This window comes from Erpetoichthys calabaricus, chromosome 17 (genome assembly GCF_900747795.2).
Source record: "Erpetoichthys calabaricus chromosome 17, fErpCal1.3, whole genome shotgun sequence".
In the NCBI taxonomy this organism is placed as follows: Eukaryota; Metazoa; Chordata; class Cladistia; order Polypteriformes; family Polypteridae; genus Erpetoichthys; species Erpetoichthys calabaricus.
The window spans coordinates 73,318,075-73,342,919 of record NC_041410.2 but is presented as its reverse complement, the minus strand read 5'-3'; the positions used below and the strand labels follow the sequence as shown (position 1 = coordinate 73,342,919).

General features: G+C 45.8%; 1 protein-coding gene across 2 annotated transcripts; it reads right to left on the bottom strand.

The window, feature by feature from the left end:
* Positions 1 to 3,873: 3,873 nt before the first annotated feature.
* LOC114667975 (pyroglutamyl-peptidase 1-like) lies at positions 3,874 to 22,593 on the bottom strand. 2 transcript variants are annotated; one of them, XM_051920765.1, is made up of 6 exons: positions 22,433 to 22,593; positions 17,579 to 17,631; positions 16,181 to 16,297; positions 15,768 to 15,998; positions 4,761 to 4,814; positions 3,874 to 4,683 (listed from the first exon to the last, which is right to left on the bottom strand). In XM_051920765.1, the coding sequence occupies exons 1-6, from the start codon at positions 22,467 to 22,469 to the stop codon at positions 4,630 to 4,632; spliced, it is 546 nt and encodes a 181-aa protein (XP_051776725.1). In that variant the 5' UTR covers positions 22,470 to 22,593; the 3' UTR covers positions 3,874 to 4,629. The 2 variants fall into 2 exon arrangements, with proteins under 2 accessions (XP_051776725.1, XP_028679369.1); XM_028823536.2 differs by lacking the exons at positions 3,874 to 4,683; positions 4,761 to 4,814 and adding an exon at positions 11,707 to 12,309 and having other exon boundaries at positions 15,772 to 15,998; positions 22,433 to 22,591.
* Positions 22,594 to 24,845: the final 2,252 nt, after the last annotated feature.

Genomic DNA, 24,845 nt, shown 5'->3' with positions numbered 1-24,845 from the left:
GATGGATCTATCTTGTCATTTTATCTTCCTGTTTGCTCATGCTGCTTCGTCTGTGTTGTCTGAGTAATTGTGGTGGGCTGTGGGGCTCCTGTGCGCCGTGAAGAGGCTCAGTTGGGTGTTCAAGCCACTCGTTGCACACTGCCGTCTTTAAAACGCCGCAGAAATCATCTCTTCCTTGCTGCTGTCATAGCAGGCAGCCCAGCAGTTTAGAGTTGCATGTCGCCCTCTGTGTGCAGTTAAAAGTTCCTCACATTTCTTCCCACGGTCTGTAGACCTTTGCTGTTTTCTTCTCCTTCCCATTTCTATGTGGTTTTCCGCTTGTAATCTGTAGACATGATGTGCAGCTTCTGCATGCTCCCCTATGTTCATCCTTCTACAATGTGCATGTCCCCCATGTGCAGTGGTCCATGGGATGTCTCTGTGGAGTCTGCATGTGCACAACAATCCATAGATGCTCTGTAAGAGTTGTGTACTCCACAGTTACAATTGGTATTCTTTTTTATGAATTCATTTTTTCTTTGAACCAATTTTGCTGATCTTAGGTTTTTTGGGTCACATAATTCATAGCTGATCCCATTTACATTGTAAAATGTTTTCAGAGTATCATCTTTCTGTGGCATTTTGATTTTCATGCACATCACCATTTTAGCAACGTGATGAGTTAGAGTTGTTGACATGACCTTTCCTTATTCAGGTGTGCGGATTATTCAAAAGAAATCTCTCTGATCGTTGTTTTACTCTTATTGATAGACCTCTTTTCTGGCGTCGACTTGGAGTTTTGGTTTGCAGTTAGGTTTTGTCGACAGATAGGACGGATTCTCGGTTGCGATCGTGTTTGTATTTATTGACGTTTCTTCTCCAGGTCATCTCCATTGCTCAAAGTGATGGACTCTGATGGGCATACCGTCGATGGAGAGCACCTTTGGCTAAAACCTTAATGAAGTAAAAGGAAGCTGTAATGTTTGTACTAAAGCTGAGTTGATAAAACCTTCAGCATTCAGTTGAATCTGCTAGAGCCGCATGGTTACATTTATTTAATTTGACTGGTACATACAATAGGGTTTGGAACAAGGTTTGACTACGAATAGCCATTCCACTGCCCCTCAACTGAGATGGACACCTACATACCAGGGGCCTCATGTATAAATGGTGCGTATGCACAAAAATTTTGCGTACTCCCATTTCCATGCTCAAATCGCGATGTATAAAACCTAAACTTGGCGTAAAGCCACGCACATTTTCATGCTAGCTAAAACCCTGGTGTACGCAAGTTCTCCGCTCGGTTTTGCAAACTGGCAGCACCCAGCGTCAAAGCAGTGCTTTTGCTCCAGTGTGGTTTCCCTTTCTTTTTAGCTCCACATCCCTGACACGGCTTTATCAAATATACTGAAATTAACTGCATATTATTCATTAGTTTAAGGCATCTGACTGTAATTAACCTGTAACAATATAATGGTCCACGGAATGGCCAAACTATTCCAAATACCATAGCTGCTTTAGCGTTGTTACTCTCACTGCACCACCTTCTTCTTTCAGCTACTCCCATTAGGGGTTGCCACAGCAGATCGTCTTTTTCCATATTCCATATCACTGCACCACTCGGAGTATTTATATCACTGTATCTGAGTGGGGAATCACAAATCTACAGTAGCTGATTGGAAATAGCATTATCGGTATTGTGCAACAAGCACACCGCTGCCTCAGCCATGCTGTCTCTTGAACTTCTCTCATCTGACAAACGCTTCAGAGCCTTTCCTGTATGGACCTCGCGGTTCAGAAACAGTTTCATCCCAAGAACTATAAACGCACTCAATCAGTCCATCAAGTGCTCCTTGTAGAACTGTTTGTACTTATTAGTACAATTACCTCACTGTAAACTTGCGATAGTGATAATATTGCACAACCTGAGCCACTTTATAAAGCACATATTTACATATGAAGACAATATCATTTTTAAGATGAAAAGCAGCAAAATATGTTTATTATACAGATAAAACTTAACTTCATTTAAATAATCTATATTGTTAATAAACATGTGAGGATACGGTGTTGCAGCGCTAGCAAGGAGTTGGTGCCCCGTTCACGGACTGTTCCTGCCTCGCACTGTATTCTTTCTGGTGCTGGCGCGACACTGGAAGGATAGATGGATAGAATAATTAAACATGAACTACAAAGATATTTCAATGTTCCTTAAAAGTTTTGGAAGAAGAGGCGTTCTAAGCTTACAGATGGCTTAACATCTATTACTGAGCTGATTGTGTGGCGATTGTGTATTTGGAGAAAGAAAAGTAAGGACAGGAATTGGGGGTTAGTACGTTTGAAAGAGACAGTACTGCTGCAATAAATAATTTCATCAAAGGTTGTGTACAGCGCAAAAAGCATCTTGCGTGAGGCAGGAACAATCACTGCGCCACCGTGTTCCCATGTTTAATAACATGCTTTATTCCTATCATCATGAAAATATCAAGTATACATCTCAGTATTTTAATTATTCAGAGAGCTGTAATATCACGAATGTAATGGATTCTATTTCCTGTCGGAGGAAGAGAAAGCCCGTTTAAGAAGCACGTAGTGATTCACACACATTGAGCACATAGAAGAACACATACAAAACCAAGCATTTAACGTGCTACTTTAGTTACGATGGGATTTGAAATTAAATGATTTAAAGATGAAGTTTATGACGTTCTACTCTAATGACAAAATAAACTGTGATTAAAGTGGAAAGTTCGAGATTAAAGTTGACATTTCGAGCTTTTTCCCCCCACTGTGTCCCTATTTATTTATTTTTTCTCAGTACCCTAATAAGCTTTCATATGACACTCAGACAGTGGGCTACGACTCACTTTTTCACAGCGACTTTGACATCTGACAACTTCTTTTTTTATTTCAGGCACTGGGCGACTTTGTGAACTTGAACTTTCGAGGTTCTCAAACACTATGTCACTTTTGTTGTTTATATCACTGTGTAAACTAATAAGTAAGTATGTTTTTCTTTGCCTCAAACTGCCTCGCTGAAATTCTTCTATTTTCCCCCCCATGCTTTTGTCATTGCCTTTTGTCCTTCCACTTGATCGCAATCATTTTTGCTTTTTTGTCACGTAGCTACTGTTGCACTACAGCGACGCTTCACACGACCCAATTCACCGAGCTTATCCCAGCGGTTCAGTCGTGCAGTGCTGTATTAGCTTCACTTACCGTCAATGCCCGATGATCAGTTCACATCGTCATCACTGCTGCTCGATTCAAGAAGTGACTGCCATTGTGAATATTAATTAGCTAACATAACGCCGAAGAAAGCATAGCTATGTTCGTATTTTTTGCAGTGTGATGTTATTTCATCCAGTAGATGGCAGCAGATCACTGCCCCTGGAGTTATTCAGGCTTAATTAGTCTTAATTAATCGAGTCTGACTCGAGTTTAACTCCAGTTACAACTTTGAGAAATGGATTTGACCAACGGAAGAAACGTCAATAAATACAAGCAAAGACTGTAACCGAGAATCTGTCGTCAAAGCCTAGTTTGTATATTAAGGTCAAAGTTAAAAAGGGGTCCATAAATACTAATAAAGAGCAAAACAACAACCACACAGAGATTTCCTTTGAACTCTCCACAAACTTGGATGAGGAAATGTCACAGGCAACCTTCTAACCCATCACGTCAAAGACTTCAGGGGACACAGGAGTGTGTTCTAACAACGGGACTACTAAATAGCAACATGCATGAAAGTCAAGGTGGTATCCAAAGGAAAAGCCAAAAATGCAATAGTCTGGAAACCACAGCTTAGAATAACAGTGGTGTTAGAAAGGAAATCTGCAAACCAAAACCAAAACTATAATTGCATATAAAGATCGGCAGACTCGGTTCATGAATAAGAAATACCAGTCCTAATAGCCACCAGTTGTTTGTGTGGCTGTTCTGGTAGAGTTGAGTGGTGTTCTTTGAGCTGTTGCCATGTGCAGATTTATTCAAATAACCCGTCCATCCTGGATCGAGTTTTCTTGTCTGCCTTCCCACCAGAGTCCAATAACATGGCTATCCTTCCACTGAGAAAGTGAGTCCTGTGACAGACCCGTCATTCAGTTCAGTACCCGCACAAGGGTGAACTGCACCCACAATGCCATTGGGAAAAGAAGGGGTGAATAAGCAGGGGATGAGGATGAAGTCCCAACATTTGGTCTTCTTCCAGGCCACTATGGCAGTGAAACAGGCCCAGTCCTTCAGTGCTAGCTGACAGTGTTTAGTCCGTTGTTAGCCCACAAATGCTGTATCTGGTGTTCGGTTAAAGCTGAAAGTGATTGCGTCTGTCGCTGAAGGCCGTGAAACATCACGTGGCTTTTCAGTTTTTGACTTCGTTCACATAATCTTCGCGAGTTGGAGGCAGTCGCGTCCCACACCTGTGACTTGAACCAAAGGGCCAAGATTGCGACCGAACCTGCTAGACCTGTAAAGCCTTCACGTGGGGCCTGGCTCTGTCAGGCCGCATGTTGTTCATTGTCGACGGGGGGGACATCATTATTTAGAAATATAAAACTGTGCTGGAAAGTCATTGTGTAATTTGACATACCCTGCATTTGCAAGTTGTGTAATCTGATATCCTCAGGACGCCGAGATCGGCTACACCAGTCGTCAACTTTGACATCCCCTTTGACTACAAGTGGCGTAATCAGCTTTAGTAAGAACCTGAACAAAAATTTACTGTACAACGTAGTAGGAGCACATGAATGATTGGGGCTTATTAAGGAAAGTAAAGCACAAACCTGCTTAATCAAGATCAGGGCTGCTGTACTGTCAGTGTCCCATGGAGAGATCTCCTCACAGGAGACCACCAGCACTGTGCAATGCCCACATAAAAATTGGACAAATGAAAATAAATCAAACATTAAGTTGAATATTCCTACTTCTCCAAAAGACACCAAAATAATATAATATCGCCGAAGACCCTTAACTAGAGTTTCAAAGGACTTTGGTCACACTAATAAAAAGACATCGTCACTTGTGCTGCCAGACGCAGCGGTGAGGACGCAAGGCACTGGCGACAAAAGAAGACCCTGAAAGTCTCACACAGACCCCAAGGAACACTGCAGCCCACCAGAAAAGAGGCAAAAATGAGCAGTCGAGGGGCTGATGTCCTACTTGGGGGGTCCTGTACTTCACCACTGCTTTTATTATCTTGAGATTGCGATGTACACCCTGGAGTATTAACAGGTGCAAGTTCTGGGAGGCGAGGGGAGCGGACTGCACGGTGGCTGAAGATCAAATCACAGATCGCTTGCCCTTACAGGGTTCAAATGGGGTCCGCTCCATTGATTTGCATATTTTAACCAAAATGTTTAAATTAACGTTGTGTTGGAAGCCCAGTGGGTTTGAGTGTGAGCAAGCTGGCAGATGTTAAGGAGGCGCACTGTGGCCAAGGTGGGCATTTATTCAACTCTGCTTGGATTTGAGCCTGAAAATATGGAAACGTTGTGCACAACTTACCCTTTGAAAGTCACGATCATCTTGTAAATGTGCGTATACAAACGCTACCCTGAAAGAACCCGATGTGGACCCTGCTAATTCACCTCGTTCCGTATGCAATGAACAGAATTGACCTGTAAAGTGCGACGAGGGATGTGTTGGTTTCGAATCCTGAGAAGTGACGGCATGAAGCTGGGATGAACTGAGGAAAGCCCAAGTAAGTTCTTCATTGCAAATGCGCAGCATTAAAAAAGCTAAACACAATATGAGAGCATACGTCATATTCATCACTTTTGAGGTTTATTATGTTTGTCACATCAGATGCACATTATAACAACGGCACGTCGATAAGAATTATTACAGTGAGGGTCGTCATTTTAGCTGGCTTGCCTGCGTTTCTCAACTTGACGGAGGGCGTCGTCACTTCGCACTTTCGTGTGGCTCCGCGTACCCCACTGAGTTTTCTTTTATGAACTCCAACCTTTGCATGGAGAGTCGCGTGCACACATTTCGGGCTTCTCTTTGCGCGCACACAAGTTTTATAATTCTGACCCCAGGAGGTGAAGCCAAAAGACGTGTTAAGGCGTAATAACAAAAGGGTCAAAACAAAGAGTGAGCAACAACAAAAGCAAATCCAAATAATCGATCCCAGCACTAATCGCTTCCTCAAATAATGCCAATAACAACTACGGCTAAAGATCACGAGGGCGGAGTGTTCAGCACAGCCACCACCATTTATATAGCGTCCTGTGATGTCAGTAGTTGTATTTCTTGGTTATTTTTTTTTGGTTTGTGCTAATGTGTCACATGACCACAGTCAGGTTGTCATGTGATCTATTCGTTATCTTTTCATTTCAGTGACACTTCAGGGCACCAAATGTCCCAAATGATTAAGACTCTCGTGATCGCGGGTCAAGCCAGTTACCTCCAGGTTAAATATGGCCATGTTGCCAACGGTCAATATCCAGCGGTAGACAAGCGCTAAGGCGCTTTTGTGAATTAGTTAGCGGTGGAGGCGGCTGGAATTCAGGCAGTTGGGTGGTGTTTCAGCACGGTGTTTAGCTCTTTTCTCTTTTTGCTGACTGGCATCGCATTCTCATAACAATCCTGTTGTCCTTCTCAGTCAGCAGCACAATGAGTGTGATCATGTGATTGAGCTCCAAATGGCGCCATGTAAATAAAATACCAGCTTTTAAACTACCAAAGCAGTTGTGTCTGCAACACATAAAAACCGTAAACCAACCAAAAGTGTGTGCGTATGACAGATGGTCATCGTTGCAGATGGATTCATCAACATGAGGTTGTCTTGGCAGGGAAAGAGTGAATGCACCGGAACCATGTCGATCGATTGGGCACAAAAGAGCTCAAGGAGCAACATGAAATGAGAACATGAAATGCAAAATCCCAAGAGCACATGGTGAACAAGCAGAGGAATAAACAAGAAGCGTGAAAGACTCAAAGAGCCCGTTTCACACTCGCGAGGTATCCTACACAGTAAAGCTGAGCCCAGTCGACATATTCAGGAACGTCAGCTTGGAAATTTCCCAAAATGAGACCAAGTATAACTTCTGACAAGGTCCCAGATGACAATTGTGGGGACAGAGCAGAAACCTCCAAGAGGTCACACCCAAAGTGTCACTGTGTTCTTCCACACCATCACCCTGCCAAGTTGTGAACTGCAGAACTTCAGACTACAAAGAAGTTCTCATCTTCCTGAGAGATTGGAGGAGACGCTGCGCCCTATCAGTAGGGTGGCTTCAAGTGGTGAATATACACACGTGTACTGATGTTTGTACGAGGGAGGCGGTCATAAGAGGCACAAGTGCCAGGTTTGATCTGTCAAACAATTTGAAAAAGACCAAGAACTGAGAAGAATCAGCTAAGAATGGTGTTAGCCTGTGACCCCGCACAGAAGGAAGCGGGTTAATCAGGTTGTCATCAGATGCCGTTGTCCACCACCAGCCCCCACCTCCATGTCCTGCAGGGCTCTGTGTTTAGCTGTCTACTGATTAGAGTTCAACATCTCCAACCCCCCAATTGTTCAAAAGAGCAGCCCTGGAGGAGTTTAGAACTGAACTACTGTACTGCCAGTCAGACGTTTTTAACAATCTCTAACATCCACCACAGCATACTGGAGCTTGTGTACTCATACCGTTCATTTAGTTTGGATAAAAACGACAATGAGGGCAGACACGCACATTCATTCAGCCCATGCAGTTCTTTGAGAAGACCACCACAGACTGCCGCCACTGAACTAGGTTCAGATCTCTTTCCCGTAAGGGTAAAGTCGTGTGTAGTCTGAGCACCGATGCTTCTTAAGTCTTTTGAAATGGAAGAGTGGATTTACTGTTGTGGACGTAAAGGACGGAGTGCCGAACGTTTGATGGCTACACTGAAGCTTACAAAACAATCTTTGGACTCTGGCATTGCTGGAATACGTACTTGATGTATCAAAGTATTACTCTTGAAGAACAAATCAGACCCACCACAAGTATGAAGTCAGGGGCTTTCTCATCTGCACTTCCCACCACGTTGGGGGTCACATTGTTGGTGTGTGCACTGTGATTGGTGTCCCTCCTACCGATACGATGTTATTAAGCCCCATTACTGGCTGATAAGAGCGGGCGTGTGATTAATCCATCGCTCTAAAGCAATGTACAATATCAAATATGTCCTCCAGCAGCAGGTTGAAGATGCACGTCATGTTTGATGTAATTATTCTCCAAGAAGAGCCGTTCTTAGAGATGACATCTGAAAGAGGACAATGCAGGTGGCCCTTGTTTTGCACTCCTGCAGACGTTCACAACCCAATTTTGGATGCAAGTCAAAAGTTGCACTGAAAAACGGTCGCTGATTGTCCAATGTTTTATTATTTATTTTCCAAGAATCTGCTTCAAGCTTATTACTAAAACATCCATCCATTTTCCAACCCGCTGAATCCAAACACAGGGTCACGGGGGTCTGCTGGAGCCAATCCCAGCCAACACAGGGCACAAGGCAGGAACCAATCCTGGGCAGGGTGCCAACCCACCGCAGGACACACACAAACACACCCACACACCAAGCACACACTACGGCCAATGTAGAATCGCCAACCTGCATGTCTTTGGACTGTGGGAGGAAACCGGAGCGCCCGGAGGAAACCCATGCAGACACAGGGAGAACATGCAAACTCCACGCAGGGGGGACCCAGGAATCGAACCCAGGTCCCCAGATCTCCCAACTGCGAGGCAGCAGCGCTACCCACTGCGCCACCGTGCCGCCCCTACTAAAACATCAATGAAGCAAAATTAATTCAATGAAATTAGTGTAAAAATCACAAAACTCTAATCGATTCAACTGACTGGACCAGAGGTCTGCCGATTACGCTGACCTTATGCTTACGCTTTGTTCAGTTTTTCATGATGATATTGAGCCCCATGGAAAAGTGTAATGATGGCACAAAATCTATCTGACTGAGGATTGTGGGACGCGTGGCGTCACTGCTGAGAGACCACTCTGAGTGTCTCTCCTCCACCCAACAGCTGCATGCCCTAAAATGTGTTGAGGATTCTGGGAGTTACTAGCGGGGCCAGCTGATCATCTAACTGCCTATCTATGACATGACTTACTGAGCAGCAAACGAGTGACAACGGTGACACGATGCGTACTGCGCTGTGCGCCCCTCCACATTACCTACTCCTCCTCATTCACTCCGGCTTGCTTCATCTGCAAGTAAATAATGGCAATGGCATTACTCAGTTGAAGAGGACGGAGGCCGGCTTTTATATGCTTCTTGGTATCTGTGGGACTGCCATAGTTGAGCTGAGACAGTCGCAACGGGACACCCGCCTGTGTTTGGAGTTAGGCAGTTCTGGGCCGCGGTGGGCCTGCTTCAGCTGGGTAAGTGCCCTCCACTCCAACACGGCTCGTTTCTTTCTCCTACAACACAGATCCAGCTGCTGTGCTTCTGGCCACTCACAAATATCAAAAACACAAGTCAGACTCCCACTCCCAGAGATCAGAGGTCTGATCCAGAAGTGTAGGCCTCAGCACTCCAAAGCAGCCTGGACTCTTAACTCCAGCTGCAGGCTTATGATCAGGAGGGGAGCAAAGGCTTTAAGGTCAAAAATATCCACAATGGAAGACAGGAATAACCACAAACACAAAACAACGCTCCTTTGATATTTTAAGGTTTATTGAGAATTCAAAGTAAAAGAAAAACCTGAAAGTGAACAAATCCAATTCAGAAGTCTAAAAACTGTACCTTTAAATAAAAACCGCAAGTCGATAAGGCAAGGAGTCCAACAAGAAGTGCAAAACTGAAGGCCAAAGAGCAGGGGATAAAAGCAATGGCGAGTCAGTCAGCACTGGAATTGGTGGCCCCGACCCCCCAGGCTCTAAATGAAGCACACATGGAACATCATTTAAAGAACAAATAAACATACCACAATTATAATAATGCAGTATTAAAAAAAATAAAACTAAATTCTAACATGACCTAACAAATCAAAAACAAGAAATAATCAGAACAACAGCCAAGACGGCGACGGTTAAACCTCAGGGGGCTACCACACTGGCCCTGAAACGAATATTCAAGAGCGCACACCACTAATGACCGTATGACTGTGGCAGTTCTACGGAGGGTCACGGCAAGCGAGACTTTCAAAGCGATTGTGTCATCAAGTACCTCGATTAACGGGCGTAGTGTCTGCTGGGAAAGGCTACACCACTTCCAGTAAGTGTAAAACGCAAAATAAGAAATAGCAAGTCTTTAATATAAAATTTATAACCTGATGAGTTTTATGTACTTGTTTTCTTCTCTTTGATGACATCCTTGCATACTTAACTTTCGTGATTCACCATCGTGTTTTTGCATTTGTTCTCCGATTATTAGTTTTATTGGATTATTACTTCCAGCGATGTCATTTTGTTAGCATTTGAAGCCCGTCACATGGAGCCACTATTATAAAAGATGGCAGCGAGCCGTTCGCAGTGTCGGGTTCTTTACAAGTGATTAGTTAAAGCTCCTTGTGCACGGTAATGCGTTAATCCCTCATGGACCCCGTGATCATCAGAGGTGAGAGGGTGCAGACCTATAAATGGATGATAAATTAGGCTGGACTGCCAATACTGATTCTCTGTGTAAGAAAGGACAGAGCTGGTTATACTTCCTTAGAAGGCTGGCGTCCTTCAACATCTGCAATAAGATGCTGCAGATGTTCTATCAGATGGTTGTGGCGAGCGCCCTCTTCTACGCGGTGGTGTGCTGGGGAGGCAGCATTAAGAAGGACGCCTCACGCCTGGACAAACTGGTGAGGAAGGCAGGCTGTATTGTAGGCATGGAGCTGGACAGTTTGACATCCGTGGCAGAGCGACGGGCGCTCAGCAGACTCCTGTCAATTATGGAGAATCCACTAAACAGTGTCATCTCCAGACAGAGGAGCAGCTCCACTGAGAGACTGAGAAGATCGTTCCTCCCCCAAACTATGCAACTCTTCCACCGGGGTGGGGGGGTGTGTGTGTAAATGTTAACATCATACAAAGTTGTTGTCTGTCTGTATACCTGCATTGTTATTACTCTTTAATTTAATATCCCTTTGGGATTAATAAAATATCTATCTATCTATCTATCTATCTATCTATCTATCTATCTATCTATCTAATCCTGCCATTTTCGACCTTCACGCCACTCTCTTCTTCTTTTTCGCTGTACTTTTTAGGGCTTCGTCTTGGGCGCCATACATTACAGAGCACATGGGAACAGGCCACCTTCATGTGCCGCTCTTGCTCTTCTAGTCTCCAGATCCAGTCCGGTGCACTTGTCCTCGACTAGGCCTGATCCACCTCAGAGAGGCTCTTCACCCACTTGGGAGGCCCACTTTCACTTTACAAATCCAAATTGTTCTGACGGTCAACACCATCATTCATTTTTTCTTAAGGTTCTTGTAGTTTTTTAATGGAATTTTGATCATGATGATTTTAGTTTTCATTTTGTTTAATGCGCATTCTGATAATCTGAAATTCTATTTTGTGAAATTGCTTTGATTATGGAGACCCCTATCATGTGATGCGCTCATTAAGATGCAACTGCCGTTGCCAAGATCCTGCGTGTCTCAAGTCACCATTATGGCGCTCATCCCAAGTAGAGCTAATTTGGGTTCTGCCTACCAAGAACGTAATGGCAAATATGGAGGCAACAAGTAGAATGGATGAGAAGATAAATATGATGGAGGAAAGGAAAGCACCAAGTCGCAAACAGGAACGTAGCACGGCTGAAACCGTTAGTCAGAACACAAATGTGACATCGCAGCGCTAATAAGCACAAGATCACGGGATTGTGGCGCAAATTCAGTAAAACACAGAACACCTTGAAAAGCGCTAGCGAGACCCTCACAACGACAGACACTCGCCCAGTCACACACATGGCTTGCTGTAGCATTTCTGTGTCGTGCCTTGTATCTGGAGCCATGGCTGCTGTGTGAACCACTGAGGGAAATTCAAGAGGCCGTCGTCTCACTCTTTTGATTTCTGTGTCAACTCCTGCAATGCCACATTAGAGGACATGGAACAAAACTTGGAAACAAACGTCAATGCACCTGCACAATGTTCTTTGTTTCCAGCACGGCCTGTGCGGTGGCGACAACGCTGTGTACTGCTTTAGTTGGGATGGACATGGCTGTCTACTGAGGATCAGCACTGCGAGGCACAGTCTCATCCAGCAGGTCGATCAGAGTCTCAATGATCAGTGTCAGGGCTGGCACAAGCGTCTCCATCTTGGACAGGCTGCCAGAGCCAGGAACGTGAATGAAGACGGCTCTCTGACTGCCGTAGTACAGGGAGGAATAATACAGGAAGTCACACAAGAATCTGCAAAGAAAGGGAAACAAAGAAGTTAGTGGGAGTAAAAAATAAAAAGCCGTAGCCAGCGTCAAGCACGTGTCTAACGGGGAGTGATCTGGGGTACTACAGGGGTGACGACGAGGACTGTGCTGTGGTCTTCAATGTATTTTCCATTTCCGTCACTACAGTGGAGGCGAAGAGCCCAGAAAGATGCCAGTGATGTCATTTCCACCCCACGCCAAGCTCACCTCTCCTGGTCTCAATAATTAAGACTGCAATAGGAAGTCACAGTCAGTCTTGGACCACCAGCTGGAGGATACGTAGGGTCCGACCTCAAGCTTTATTTAAATCCTTTTATTGTTCCATCGGGTCTTTCTTGCCAAGGACAAATACTGTGCAGGGGATTCCAGTGTAGACCCCAGCACTCATCAGGATGGAGTCCTCGGCTCTGGGCTGATCTGGACAAGGTCTGACCGGACTGTTTAAACTGGGGAATGGGGGGCCAGGACAAGCCAGGTTTAGATAAATACAAATGGGCAAGAGGACTTGGAAGGTTGAGCGCTCTGTTTAAAAAGCACAGTACAGTAAGTAATGCAGTAAAAACTAGGGAATCCAACTAAGATCCCTGGACATTTGTCATTCCCAGGAATGAAACTGCTGTAATTCCCGGGAAAACGGGAACGGCCAAGCTCGCATATAAAATATATATATTTATATTTTAAATATAGAAATATTTACGTGTAAAAGTGTAAAAATCGATCAAGAAATAACAGTTATAGCTGAAAATAATTAAGTGGCACGGTTTTTTGGCCCATGTTGTAGTGAGTTGCCGTTTAATTCAGTCAACAACAGACCAGCAGCAGTCAGTCTCAGGGCCGACTGAGCACAGTGGACTGGGAGGAGTCTGCACTCTGCAGCGCACGAATGCCGGGACGGGGCAGAGTTCATTGACGTCTGTGCTGTTGACAGCTTTGAACAGCAACTTGAAATTGCAATGCGTCAGTCAGTCTTGCCATCACAGAATGATAAGAAACTGGATGCATCAGTAAAAGCTGAAATGGCGGTGTTTCAGAACAACGGCAAGCGTGGGCGTTGTTTAGAACAAGAGTATCAGTATCTGATGACTGTGCCACCTACTTCAGTGGAGGCAGAGCGTGCTTTCTCAGCGGCTGGCGTACTCTGCACGAAGGTGCGCTCTTGCCTGGATGACCGCACGCTCGACTCGTTTTGCTTTCTATGCTCTTATTACCGCAACTAACTAGATACATGAACTTATATGACAGCATGAACTGCTTGTAGTTAAGGTTAGTCTTTTATTGGTGTCAACATATTGCAGTAGTTTTATTAAAAATAAGTGTCAGTCGTTCTAAAACCGTTCACATGTGAGATGCCCGTGCACTGTGTCATCCCCGGGAATGGATTCCCCAGTAAAAACTGCTTGTTAATGAGCTGGACTTGTATGTCGCTACACATACCTACGATAAACCAGGAGAGAGTGGGCTAAATAAAAGAGATGGAGATGAGTAAGTAACACCTGGGTGGGTACACATCACTTAGGAATTACAACAAAAATAGTTGGGGAGCAGCCATTTATACAAAGCGGAATTTGAATGCAAGTCCATTTCTGGCAGCTAGTGAGCCACAACTTAGTGAGGACGTCTGTGGTCAGAGCCTCCTAAAGGAGTGCGTTGTAGAGCCACACGTCACGCTGGATATTCAAAAACTAAAATTGTTCCCTCTCATTTTAAGTCAGGGCATCTTTTGAGCAGATGCTGAAAAGCCCACTTTACATAAATTGGGAGACTTTTAGGTACTGAGACAGCAGAGGAGATGCAGGGCGGATTTAAAAGTGCTTTACGTGTAATGGCGGACAAGTTTATCTCAAAATTTTAGAGGCTAGAAGTAAATTAAAAAGAACTCAGGAGTAGATAAATGAAGGAATACATAAAGGCACAAGAAAGTGTATAAGGCTCATACAGTAGTGGATGACGAGTAACTTTATCGCTTAACCACAGAACACAGGAGAGCAACAGTGAAAAGGACATCAGGAAAACTAAAAGGCATTTAGAGAGGAACATTGCAGAAAAGGCAAAAGACGGCCCAAAGAAAATCTTTTGGTATTTTAGTTCTAGCAGGGAGGAGGTGAGGAGAGCAGCTTAACGACAAATGTTTGAAGATGTCTAGTGACACAACTAAAGATTCTCTGTGACTCCATGACGTCTTGTCAGCACAGTTTCTAACTCCTGAAATATCTCCTGCTTACTGCACTTTGACAGCACCAGGTACGAATGTTCTCCCAGTATGGCGAGTTTAGCTACAACCCTACGACTTCAGACAAAATCAGACTGTGATGCCACCACTAGCGCCCTGTTCCCAGTACCCTGGAGCAACTGCTGATGATTCGTTTTGATGCCCCTCTTCTATGACAACACGGGCATGCTGGTGTCTTCACCCTGCTCATCCTGTAAAAGTTGGATGGACTGAGCAGAACATCAAAGACAGCTCAGATATCGGGAAAGTGGTGTGTTGGGGTGCTGTTTTCCAGAGTTCATACCATGTGACCTTATGCCCCTGTTCTTCCTTCCATCTTATCCATGCTCTTTGCTATCTCAGGTTGACTGCCCTGCCTGCACTAATCCTTGCCCTGGGCCCATCCATGTCGTGCCACCATGCCACTGCCAAGGCCAGCTGTCCCAATGGTAACAACTCCTACTAGCACCCTATGCCACTGGCAGGATGCAGCCACCTCCACAGCTTTCTGCTATCTCCACTTCCTCCTCGTCCTAACCTCAATGCCACCGTATGAAACTTTGGGGTCACTGGAGTCCCTGTTCTGCACACATCACCATTATCTCCTTCTGTATGCTATTGAAGGGGAGCCAATGCTTAGTTGTGTGACTGTACAAGGTGATGATGCTAAGGGTTATGGGAAGAGCCAGCCACCTGCAAAATACGGGCTTACCCCGCACTCGAAGCCCTCCACAGTGGGACCTTGTATATCAACAGAGGCCAGAGGATGCACCATACTTTGCTTTCATACTTTGCTTTAACCTTGTCCAGCAGACCTGGTTTACCCACCACTGCCAACCAAGATTCGAGGGTTTGGTCAGGTGCCTGGACCGCCACTGTCTTTAAGGCCACAATTTCCAAAGCTCTTCACGGGCTTCTCTGTGACTGATGGAACTGGCGACCCCTGAAGTAGAAACAAATTGACTCTGCTCAGCACCAAGGATCTCTTTATGTCTGACCATCGTGCAACATGTCAACACTCTCTAACGCTTCGAACTTCGCTAGAAAGCACAAGTCAGCTCACCTGCTAGGCTCCATTGTGGTTAAAAGCTAGAGAAACGCTCCAGAAGAGTTGACACTAATCTGCGGATCTGACATGAAGCAAATACTGAAGGACATTAAAAGAACCAACTGATTGGGGTCTAGAGAGTGAGCTGCTCTCCTCCAGCATCACCCCAACCCCTTCACTCCATCACTGACCTCCCAGCATCCCTCGAGTAAAGGACATCCAGGCCCAAGAGTTTTAGGAGTCTCCTCGCTGCTTTCATGTCAATGATGGAGTCGATCTGCTGCGGCCCCCCTTCAACACAGCACCCTTTACTGGGGCACAGCCCCTCAATGTCTCTGTCGGTGTACTTTGTGTTCTTTCCTGTTTGTTCCAGAATGATGATGTCAGATCTTGGGGCAACTCCGAAATGAACAGCCAGCTTCAAATAGAAAAAATTTTTAAAAATGGTGTAAACAAGCCCTGCAAAATTTGGACGTTCCACCCTGCAGCCCCCAACACCAGAGAGTGCACGGAGTTGTCACCGTAGTACGGCAAAAATCTACTGCACATGGTGGGTGATGCCTGCCATTTGAAACTTGGTGGACATCAGTGTGACCTCACCTTGGGTTTCAAAGATCTCCACATGCCAAGGATGACCTCTCGTGCTTTGCGGTAGCTCACAGGCACCTCCATGATGTGGATCTGCACGTCAGCTAGCAGGCCTGAGGCTTTAACTCCCTGCAGGCAAAAAAGATAAGAACACGTCAACCATTGCCAAACCTGCTTAACCCAGTTCATGGTCATAGGGGGCATCACTTTACTCGAGGTGGGAGTAAAAAAAGAAAACAAAAACTCAAAATGACCCCACATGACAGCATCAAAACCTGAGTGGCAAGTCTGGCCCGAGATTGCCATGCAGGTATTGACACACTATGTGCCCCTCAGGTCCAAATCAAAGAGACGGTGCCCATTGCCAAACACTTTCTGCTGCTCCCTCTTGTCAGGGGTCTGGGTGCAGACTTTTTTTGTTTCTGAGATCATTTTTAAGGCATGGCGTGTAAAGCGACAATGAGAATGTACAGCATGAGTTCCATGTTCCATGCAAAATGCGGTTCGACACGATGCCCCCCTTGCAAAGCTGGCACTTCCATGATGAGATTCTGTTGTGCCCTTCCAGTCCAGTCTGAATAAAGAAGCCAGACGTAAATGAACAACATTCACTCCAAACCCCTGGATGAAGGGCCAGCTAACAAGGACATCCAGCAACAGCAAGTGACAAGCAGTGCAAAGGGGGGAATTGCAGATCATCCTGAAGCAACTCCATCCTCCTGGCAAAAAGAAACAGGAAAGGTTATCATCATCATCTGCATACCAATCGATGGCGGCAGACAGGCACAATGGCATCATGGCAGAGGTCTGCTCAGCCTCTTTACGGTCCAGTTGTGGAGATCCAGAGGAGACTCATGGGCTGTGAAATGGTGAAGAGTGTCCTTGTCTATGGGAGTATTCTCACATGGGTGGCCATTTTACAAGTGCAGAGGTAAAATCTGACTCTCTCCACCGCCATGGACACCTTTGCCAACTGGACTACAGGCATGTTGAGTGAATCAGAGTGAGGGCTGAGCACCTAATCTTGGGTGAATGGCCAATGCCTCATCCCGTAGGCCGGAAGAGGCGAGCAGTGCCACTGACGTGACTGCTGGGAGTGCCATTTTAGGCGAGGACGTGGGTGCCAGGCTGCAGATAATCATCAGATTTGCACCCAGACCTCCTGCTGGAACAGCTAGTGTGCCATTTACATGTCTTAATGTGTTTATGCTGCCAGCAGGGGTGGAGGTATGAGTGTGCCACATTCTTGAACTGGCATCCCGCCCAAGGTTGGATCCTGTTTTTATTTTTTTACTTATTGCTGCCAGGAGAGGCTTTGGAAAACAGAAAGGCAGGTTATAGGAGACAAAGCCGGCGAGTCCCTTTATGTAAAACTGGGGCAGAGAACACAATGAAATAAGACAATCCTACCTTGACGGCCTCCCAGCTGGGGTTTACCAGGTGCTGACGGAAAGGCCCAAAACCTGCAGGATATCAAAAAACACAAAGGGCGTCGGTCAGCACAAGGACACATGAGACCCGGGGCAGACCTCTACACTGAGTGACACGAGACATTCACAAGGGGGTGGCAGGGTGGCACAGGCATTCGTGCTGCACAAGACCAGGCGCAGATCAGAAGCCAACTGCATACTAAGTAGACTTTGCATGGCTTCTCTGGGTCAAAATCTTTATCTAATGGAGCAGCAAAACTAAATAAATAAATAGACAAATAAAAAAGATGCATTGTGAAATGTGACAATAGATAAAAACTAAATGATATGTGAGCATAAATAATTCAATGGGTCATATTCACTGATTATGTATTTCATTTTCTCTGCATTTATTTCGGTGACACCTCACACAACATGAAATAAGGGGACATGAAAACTGTCACTTTTACCCGTCAAACAAAGCTAAGGGGGCGGGCACTGGTGGCTCCTGTTTTTTGATTGGTGAATCGTCAATGGAGCGCGTGCTCAAGGTTGTGACGTCTGAGGTGGGCACGAGTGCAAGTACCAGCTGCTCTGAATTACTGCGCCACGTGGATACTTTAACTCAAGAAGCCCTGAATTCATCAGCGGGCCGGCGTCTGCATCTGCAGTGTAAAAGTGACCCTCGATGTGCTGGCCGCAGTTCACCAATCAAAACGCAGCACTTAGCTTTGACGGCTGAAACTGACTATTTGGTGACCCCTTTTTGACTGATCGCGATGACATCAAGAGACACTTGGAAGAAATACGATGGTCAGTAAGAACAACATATGGAAGCAACTCAGTGCAGACTGGTCAGTGTGATCATTTTCCCAGTAACAACATAAGGCTGCAAAACCTGCACACTGAGAAAGGCAGGCAGGTGTAGGACTGGTGCTTTGGAGCTGTGGTGCTGGAGACATCTGCTACGCAATCCGTGGACAACCAGAATAACAAACCAAGCAGTTCTGGAACGCATCAAACTGAAATTCATACTGGAGGCCAAGATAACAAAGCAAAAGCTCTCCTACTTTGGTCACCATCATACAGAGAAGGTGGCTTGAGAAGGACGTCATGCTTGGAATGGTCAGTGGCAAAAGACGAAGAGGACGCCCAAGGGCTTGCTGACTCGATTACCATCAAGAAAGATACTGGACTGAACACAGAGGACTGGAGAGCGCTGATCCATGGAGTGGCCACTCAAGAGTCGTACTCGACTGAACAGAGAGATGGAAAAATCTGGAATTGTTTATGCCCACATATCACTCTGTTCTAACTGATATATTGTCAGATTTCATAATACATTTATTTCATTTTGCCCAAAATATTCCTCTATAACAGTTTACCCAGTTGAGCTACCATCTGCTATGGGGAGCAAGCAGGCTTCTGACTTCTAACAGCACTGGCGCCATCACTCAATATGTGACTCCTTATCTGAGCTCCTGCAGCTCTGAAGAATTTAATCAAAGTAGAAACTGCTAACCTGGAGTAGTATGTGACAAGTCAAACCAGAATCAGCCCTCATTAGCTAAGAAATGCTTTAATGTGTGCACTGAACTGTTCAAATGTTACAAGAATGGCCTCCACCCTGAAGCACATGAGTGAAAGCACCCAATGATTGTTGGACTTTCACAAACTGACGCGAATCAAGCCGTCTCTTAATCATTATGGCCTCTTACTCCTTGAACTAACCAAAGTGGGATAAGGCCTTCAACAACAGCCAGCTCAGCCTCCACTGTGGCCTACACCGGACTTAAATGTGCTCAACTCTCAAAGTTCAAAAATGGACTATAAAATGTCCCAAAATACATTCCAAATGCCCACCTAAGGAATGGATCATTGTCAACCCCTGGCTAGTACAGCAAAAAATCTTATAAAAAAAAGAATTTATTGACATCCATCCATTTTCCAACCCGCTGAATCCGAACACAGGGTCACAGGGGTCTGCTGGAGCCAACACAGGGCACAAGGCAGGGTGCCAACCCACCGCAGGACTCACACAAACACACCAAGCACACACTCGGGCCAATTTAGAATCGCCAGTCCACCTAACCTGCATGTCTTTGGACTGTGGGAGGAAACCGGAGCGCCGGGGAGAACATGCAAACTCCACGCAGGGAGGACCCGGGAAGCGAACCTGGGTCTCCTAACTGCGAGGCAGCAGCGCTACCCACTGCGCCACCGTGCCGCCCAATTTATTGACAAGAAAAGCAAAATATTCCTAAAAATATTAAAAAGGAGTAAAAAGGATTTTTTTTTTTGTTCTTTATTTCACCTTATTCAATTTCTTGTATTAGGAATTTGTTAGTTTTCGCATACCCCTTGGGGTCAGAGCGCAGGGTCAGCCATTGTACAGCGCCCCTGGAGCAATTGAAGGTTAAGGGCCCAGCAGAGTAGGTTCTCTTTTGGCAGTGACAGCGATTCGAACCGGCAACCTTCGGGATACCAGCGCAGATCCTACGCCTCAGAGCCACCACTCTGCTAAAAGGCAATCCACAGCGAACGAGTCCAATCCATATCTCTTAAGTCATAATCCAAGAGGTGAGGCCAGTTCCACCTTAATAAAATGATGTGTCTGTCTGATTGCTATGTCTCTGTCATTCCAACGGATGGCGCATCACAAACATGGACACATAGAACAGAGACATATACATTGCATGGTGCACTGCATCTGGTAAATGAAGTCTACGCTGATTACTCATCCCACCTTAGACGGGTAGCATAGCTACATCATAAACCAGAGTGCAAACAAAACACCACAAAGGGACTGCAATTCCCATGAGCCTTTACGGGGCTGGGGGCGGTCCCTCAGAGTAGACTGAGAGGTGGCTCTGCCTCTGGAGGATCCACTCACAAAGCACAGGGTACAGAGCACACCAAGCATCCACACCCAGAAGCTGAGCAAGCAGAACTGATTATATAAACATAAATAACAACACTTCACATACATGATAATAACCAAAGGACCAAGAATGAATGAAAAGGACATAAAAAGAGCATTTAAATGTAAGAGGAACATAACAGTATGAAGCCAGAAGTGCTGCCGGCAGAGGACCTGACTGAGAACAGAAGGAGCTGTAGGCCGCCAGCTTGTCGGGCGTCACCACTGCCGTGAGAAGTTAGCCCCCGGTAAGCGGCCAGCCGCCATTTTCCATCTGCCCTGATGAGCTCGTACCTGCGCACTGTTGGAAGGTTTTAGCCGTTAAGATTTCCGATCGGATTTGCCGAAATCTTTTGTCAGCTGTCCATGACTTCTGTCTGAACATACTTCATTCCGATCCCACAAAGCAGACGCGATTATTGGAAGTGAGGCCTGCACACATCAGCTTGTGATGATCAAGTTTCATCAGTCCATGTGCATGCTCTCCACTGGTCAGTGTGCACTTCACGACACTTTTCAACATGTGTGCATATTTAGAAAAAAAATTGAAATGCGGACCTCCCTGTCTCTTCCATGAAAACAAAAATATGAATCCCTTTGGAGCGACAGCAGATGAAACTGATGAAATCTGCACAACACCATCATCTGTCGGTTTAGCAAGTAAATCAGACCATTATGGAACCCAACTAGTCAAGATCAGCCTTCAACTAGCATGGCAGCAGTTGCTGCCTAAATGTAATGGGCAACAGTGGCCCCCAAAATGAGGCTGATGATTAAAACCTACCGCCCTTTCAAACTGATCCCGACACTGTGCCCACTTTTAAGCCAGTTTAAAGCAGCCTGAGACTCTGCCCCCAAACCCTGCCCATGAGGGTGAGCCATATAAGACACTGCTTGGGGCTGATATGACCACGTCAGGGTCAAGTGCCATCCTCCATGACTGTCAACAAAAACAGCCGACTTCACCACTGCCAGCCTGACAACTCAGACCCTAAAGGGGACACCAGCCTGTCATTAGAGCGGGCACAACAGTTAAGTGACAGGGACACCCACAGGACTACACCCAGAGAGGCTGGGCTGGGCACTGCACCCGCAGCCACAGGGCAGCGAGGCAGCACATCACCCCCTATATGACCGAGCTGCCCAAGCTTTAATTGTCAAACGCACTCTCAGGTGACTGCTATGATATTATTATATTGATTTAACTCGAAGGAAATGCTGCTGATTTTTCCATCAGTTATCTAAATACATGAAGCCTTAAGCCAATGATCTCAATTACAATTATTTTTAAAATACTGTAATGGCAATTCACATAATTCAGAAACATTTAATGGTTAAAATCAAAGCAGTAATTAAAGTAACCATTAGCATCTGAACTATTATGCTTTTGAATCTGCTCTGCCTAATTCGGGTGCTCTTTGAGTTATAACAGCCATGGCTGACTTGTGCCTGAGGAGAGCCCCTCGGTGACCCCCTACTCGTCAACCCGCAGCGCTCACACCATATAGTTCCGATTGTTTATCATGCATGTGCACATCACATTTTAAATTGCCGTTATGAAATTGATTTGAATGTTCACGTTAATAAATGATTCAATATCTGCCACACACAGGAGACGCGCACGCGCACTCCGAACCCGGGTGTGCGCCGCGCTCATCGCTCTAAGCACGCGAGATCAGCCAGATACGAAAACGCGGGGGCTAAAAACGCCAAAGCGGAACAGAAGGACGTCGCCAGTTGTGGTTCCACGTTGGCCGTATAGGCGGCATTTTAAACTTACATTTGTACGACCTGCAGGTCCTGTCAGTGTCCCGTTGGCTTATTTGTAGTTTCTAATTGTGGAAAACAGTTGGAGCGGGCAGCCCTGCGTACCGAGACGCAAACAGCGGCCAATCGCGGAGTAGCGGCGACCACACATGACGCGGGGTTCCGCACCTGTCAGGAGTACACAGGGCTTGCTCGTCGGCTGCATTTCGAAGAAGTGACCTGGGGTGAGGTCAAGTAGCAGATATCTTCTCCGATCACCAACACTCCGAAAAGGTCCAAAGTGCAAATTACGGAGCGGATCAACAAGCGCTAGAAAAAAAACAGCTGCAAGTTCTGTCAATGTCAGCCGGCGGAATAGCCACTAGAGGTCACCTTCGTCTATAGCAGTCTGAAGCCGTTTATTCAGCTGGAGAGCCAACCCTGGGTTAGCGAAGGTTCAGTCACACGGACACGAGTGGTGCAGGGGGCCATGTGTGTGAACAAAATGTGAAAATGAATGGGAGTGACGTCATACATTACAGGCGGGGAAACAGAAAGTGAAAAATGAAGCGCAAAACACAAAATGGGAATAAACAGACACATCATGCTGGACATACAGTGCGTCCGGACAGTATTCACAGCGCATCACTTTTTCCACATTTTGTTATGTTACAGCCTTATTCCAAAATGGATTAAATTCATTTTTTTCCTCAGAATTCTACACACAACACCACATAATGACAACGTGAAAAAAGGTTTACTTGAGGTTTTTGCAAATTTATTAAAAATAAAAAAAATTGAGAAAGCACATGTACAGGGTGTCCCACTCGGGAGTACAACTTTAAAAATGCGAATTACTCGCGAACGCGTGAACGTAAAGACGAGCTGTAAGAACTGAACATACCTGTATTTAGTGGAAAACAAGTCCACATTACAAAAGGTGCTGAAAATGTCCTCCCCCAACGCGACGCTCCATATTTGAGATTGTCCTCTGCTACATGTCACTGTCGATGGAAACAATTTCACGCGCGATGTTTGCTTTCAGTTGTTCGATGGTCCTGGGTCTGCTTGCATAAACCTTGCCCTTTAAATATCCCCATAGAAAAAAATCTGGGGGAGTTAAATCGGGCAATCGAGGTGGCCACAAACCTTTCGAGATCACCCTGTCTCCAAAAAACGATCGGATCTCTTCCATACTGGCATGACAGGTATGGCACGTTGCCCCGTAGCGGCGCCCGCTATAGTGCCCGCCTCTTTATGACACAGAATCAATTCTTCATTAAATAAGGAATATTTTGAACCTTGTTGCATGATGATACATTCACGCGTTGCAGAGTAATTCGCATTTTTAAAGTTGTACTCCCGAGTGGGACACCCTATACATAAGTATTCACAGCCTTTGCCATGAAGCTCAAAATTGAGCTCAGGTGCATCCTGTTTCCCCTGATCATCCTTGAGATGTTTCTGCAGCTTCATTGGAGTCCACCTGTGGTAAATTCAGTTGACTGGACATGATTTGGAAAGGCACACACCTGTCTATATAAGGTCCCACAGTTGACAGTTCATGTCAGAGCACAAACCAAGCATGAAGTCAAAGGAATTGTCTGTAGACCTCCGAGACAGGATTGTCTCGAGGCACAAATCTGGGGAAGGTTACAGAAAAATTTCTGCTGCTTTGAAGGTCCCAATGAGCACAGTGGCCTCCATCACCCGTAAGTGGAAGAAGTTTGAAACCACCAGGACTCTTCCTAGAGCTGGCCGGCCATCTAAACTGAGCGATCGGGGGAGAAGGGCCTTAGTCAGGGAGGTGACCAAGAACTCGATGGTCACTCTGTCAGAGCTCCAGAGGTCCTCTGTGGAGAGAGGAGAACCTTCCAGAAAGACAACCATCTCTGCAGCAATCCACCAATCAGGCCTGTATGGTAGAGTGGCCAGACGGAAGCCACTCCTTAGTAAAAGGCACATGGCAGCCCGCCTGGAGTTTGTCAAAAGGCACCTGAAGGACTCTCAGACCATGAGAAAGAAAATTCTCTGGTCTGATGAGACAAAGATTGAACTCTTTGGTGTGAATGGCAGGCGTCACATTTGGGGAAAACCTGGCACCATCCCTACAGTGAAGCATGGTGGTGGCAGCATCATGCTGTGGGGATGTTTTTCAGCGGCAGAAACTGGGAGACTAGTCAGGATAAAGGGAAAGATGACTGCAGCAATGTACAGAGACATCCTGGATGAAAACCTGCTCCAGAGCGCTCTTGACCTCAGACTGGAGCAACGGTTCATCTTTCAGCAGGACAACGACCCTAAGCACACAGCCAAGATATCGAAGGAGTGGCTTCAGGACAACTCTGTGAATGTCCTTGAGTGGCCCAGCCAGAGCCCAGACTTGAATCTGATTGAACATCTCTGGAGAGATCTTAAAATGGCTGTGCACCGACGCTTCCCATCCAACCTGCTGGAGCTTGAGAGGTGCTGCAAAGAGGAATGGGCGAAACTGGCCAAGGACAGGTGTGCCAAGCTTGTGGCATCATATTCAACAAGACTTGAGGTTGTAATTGCTGCCAAAGGTTCATCGACAAAGTATTGAGCAAAGGCTGTGAATACT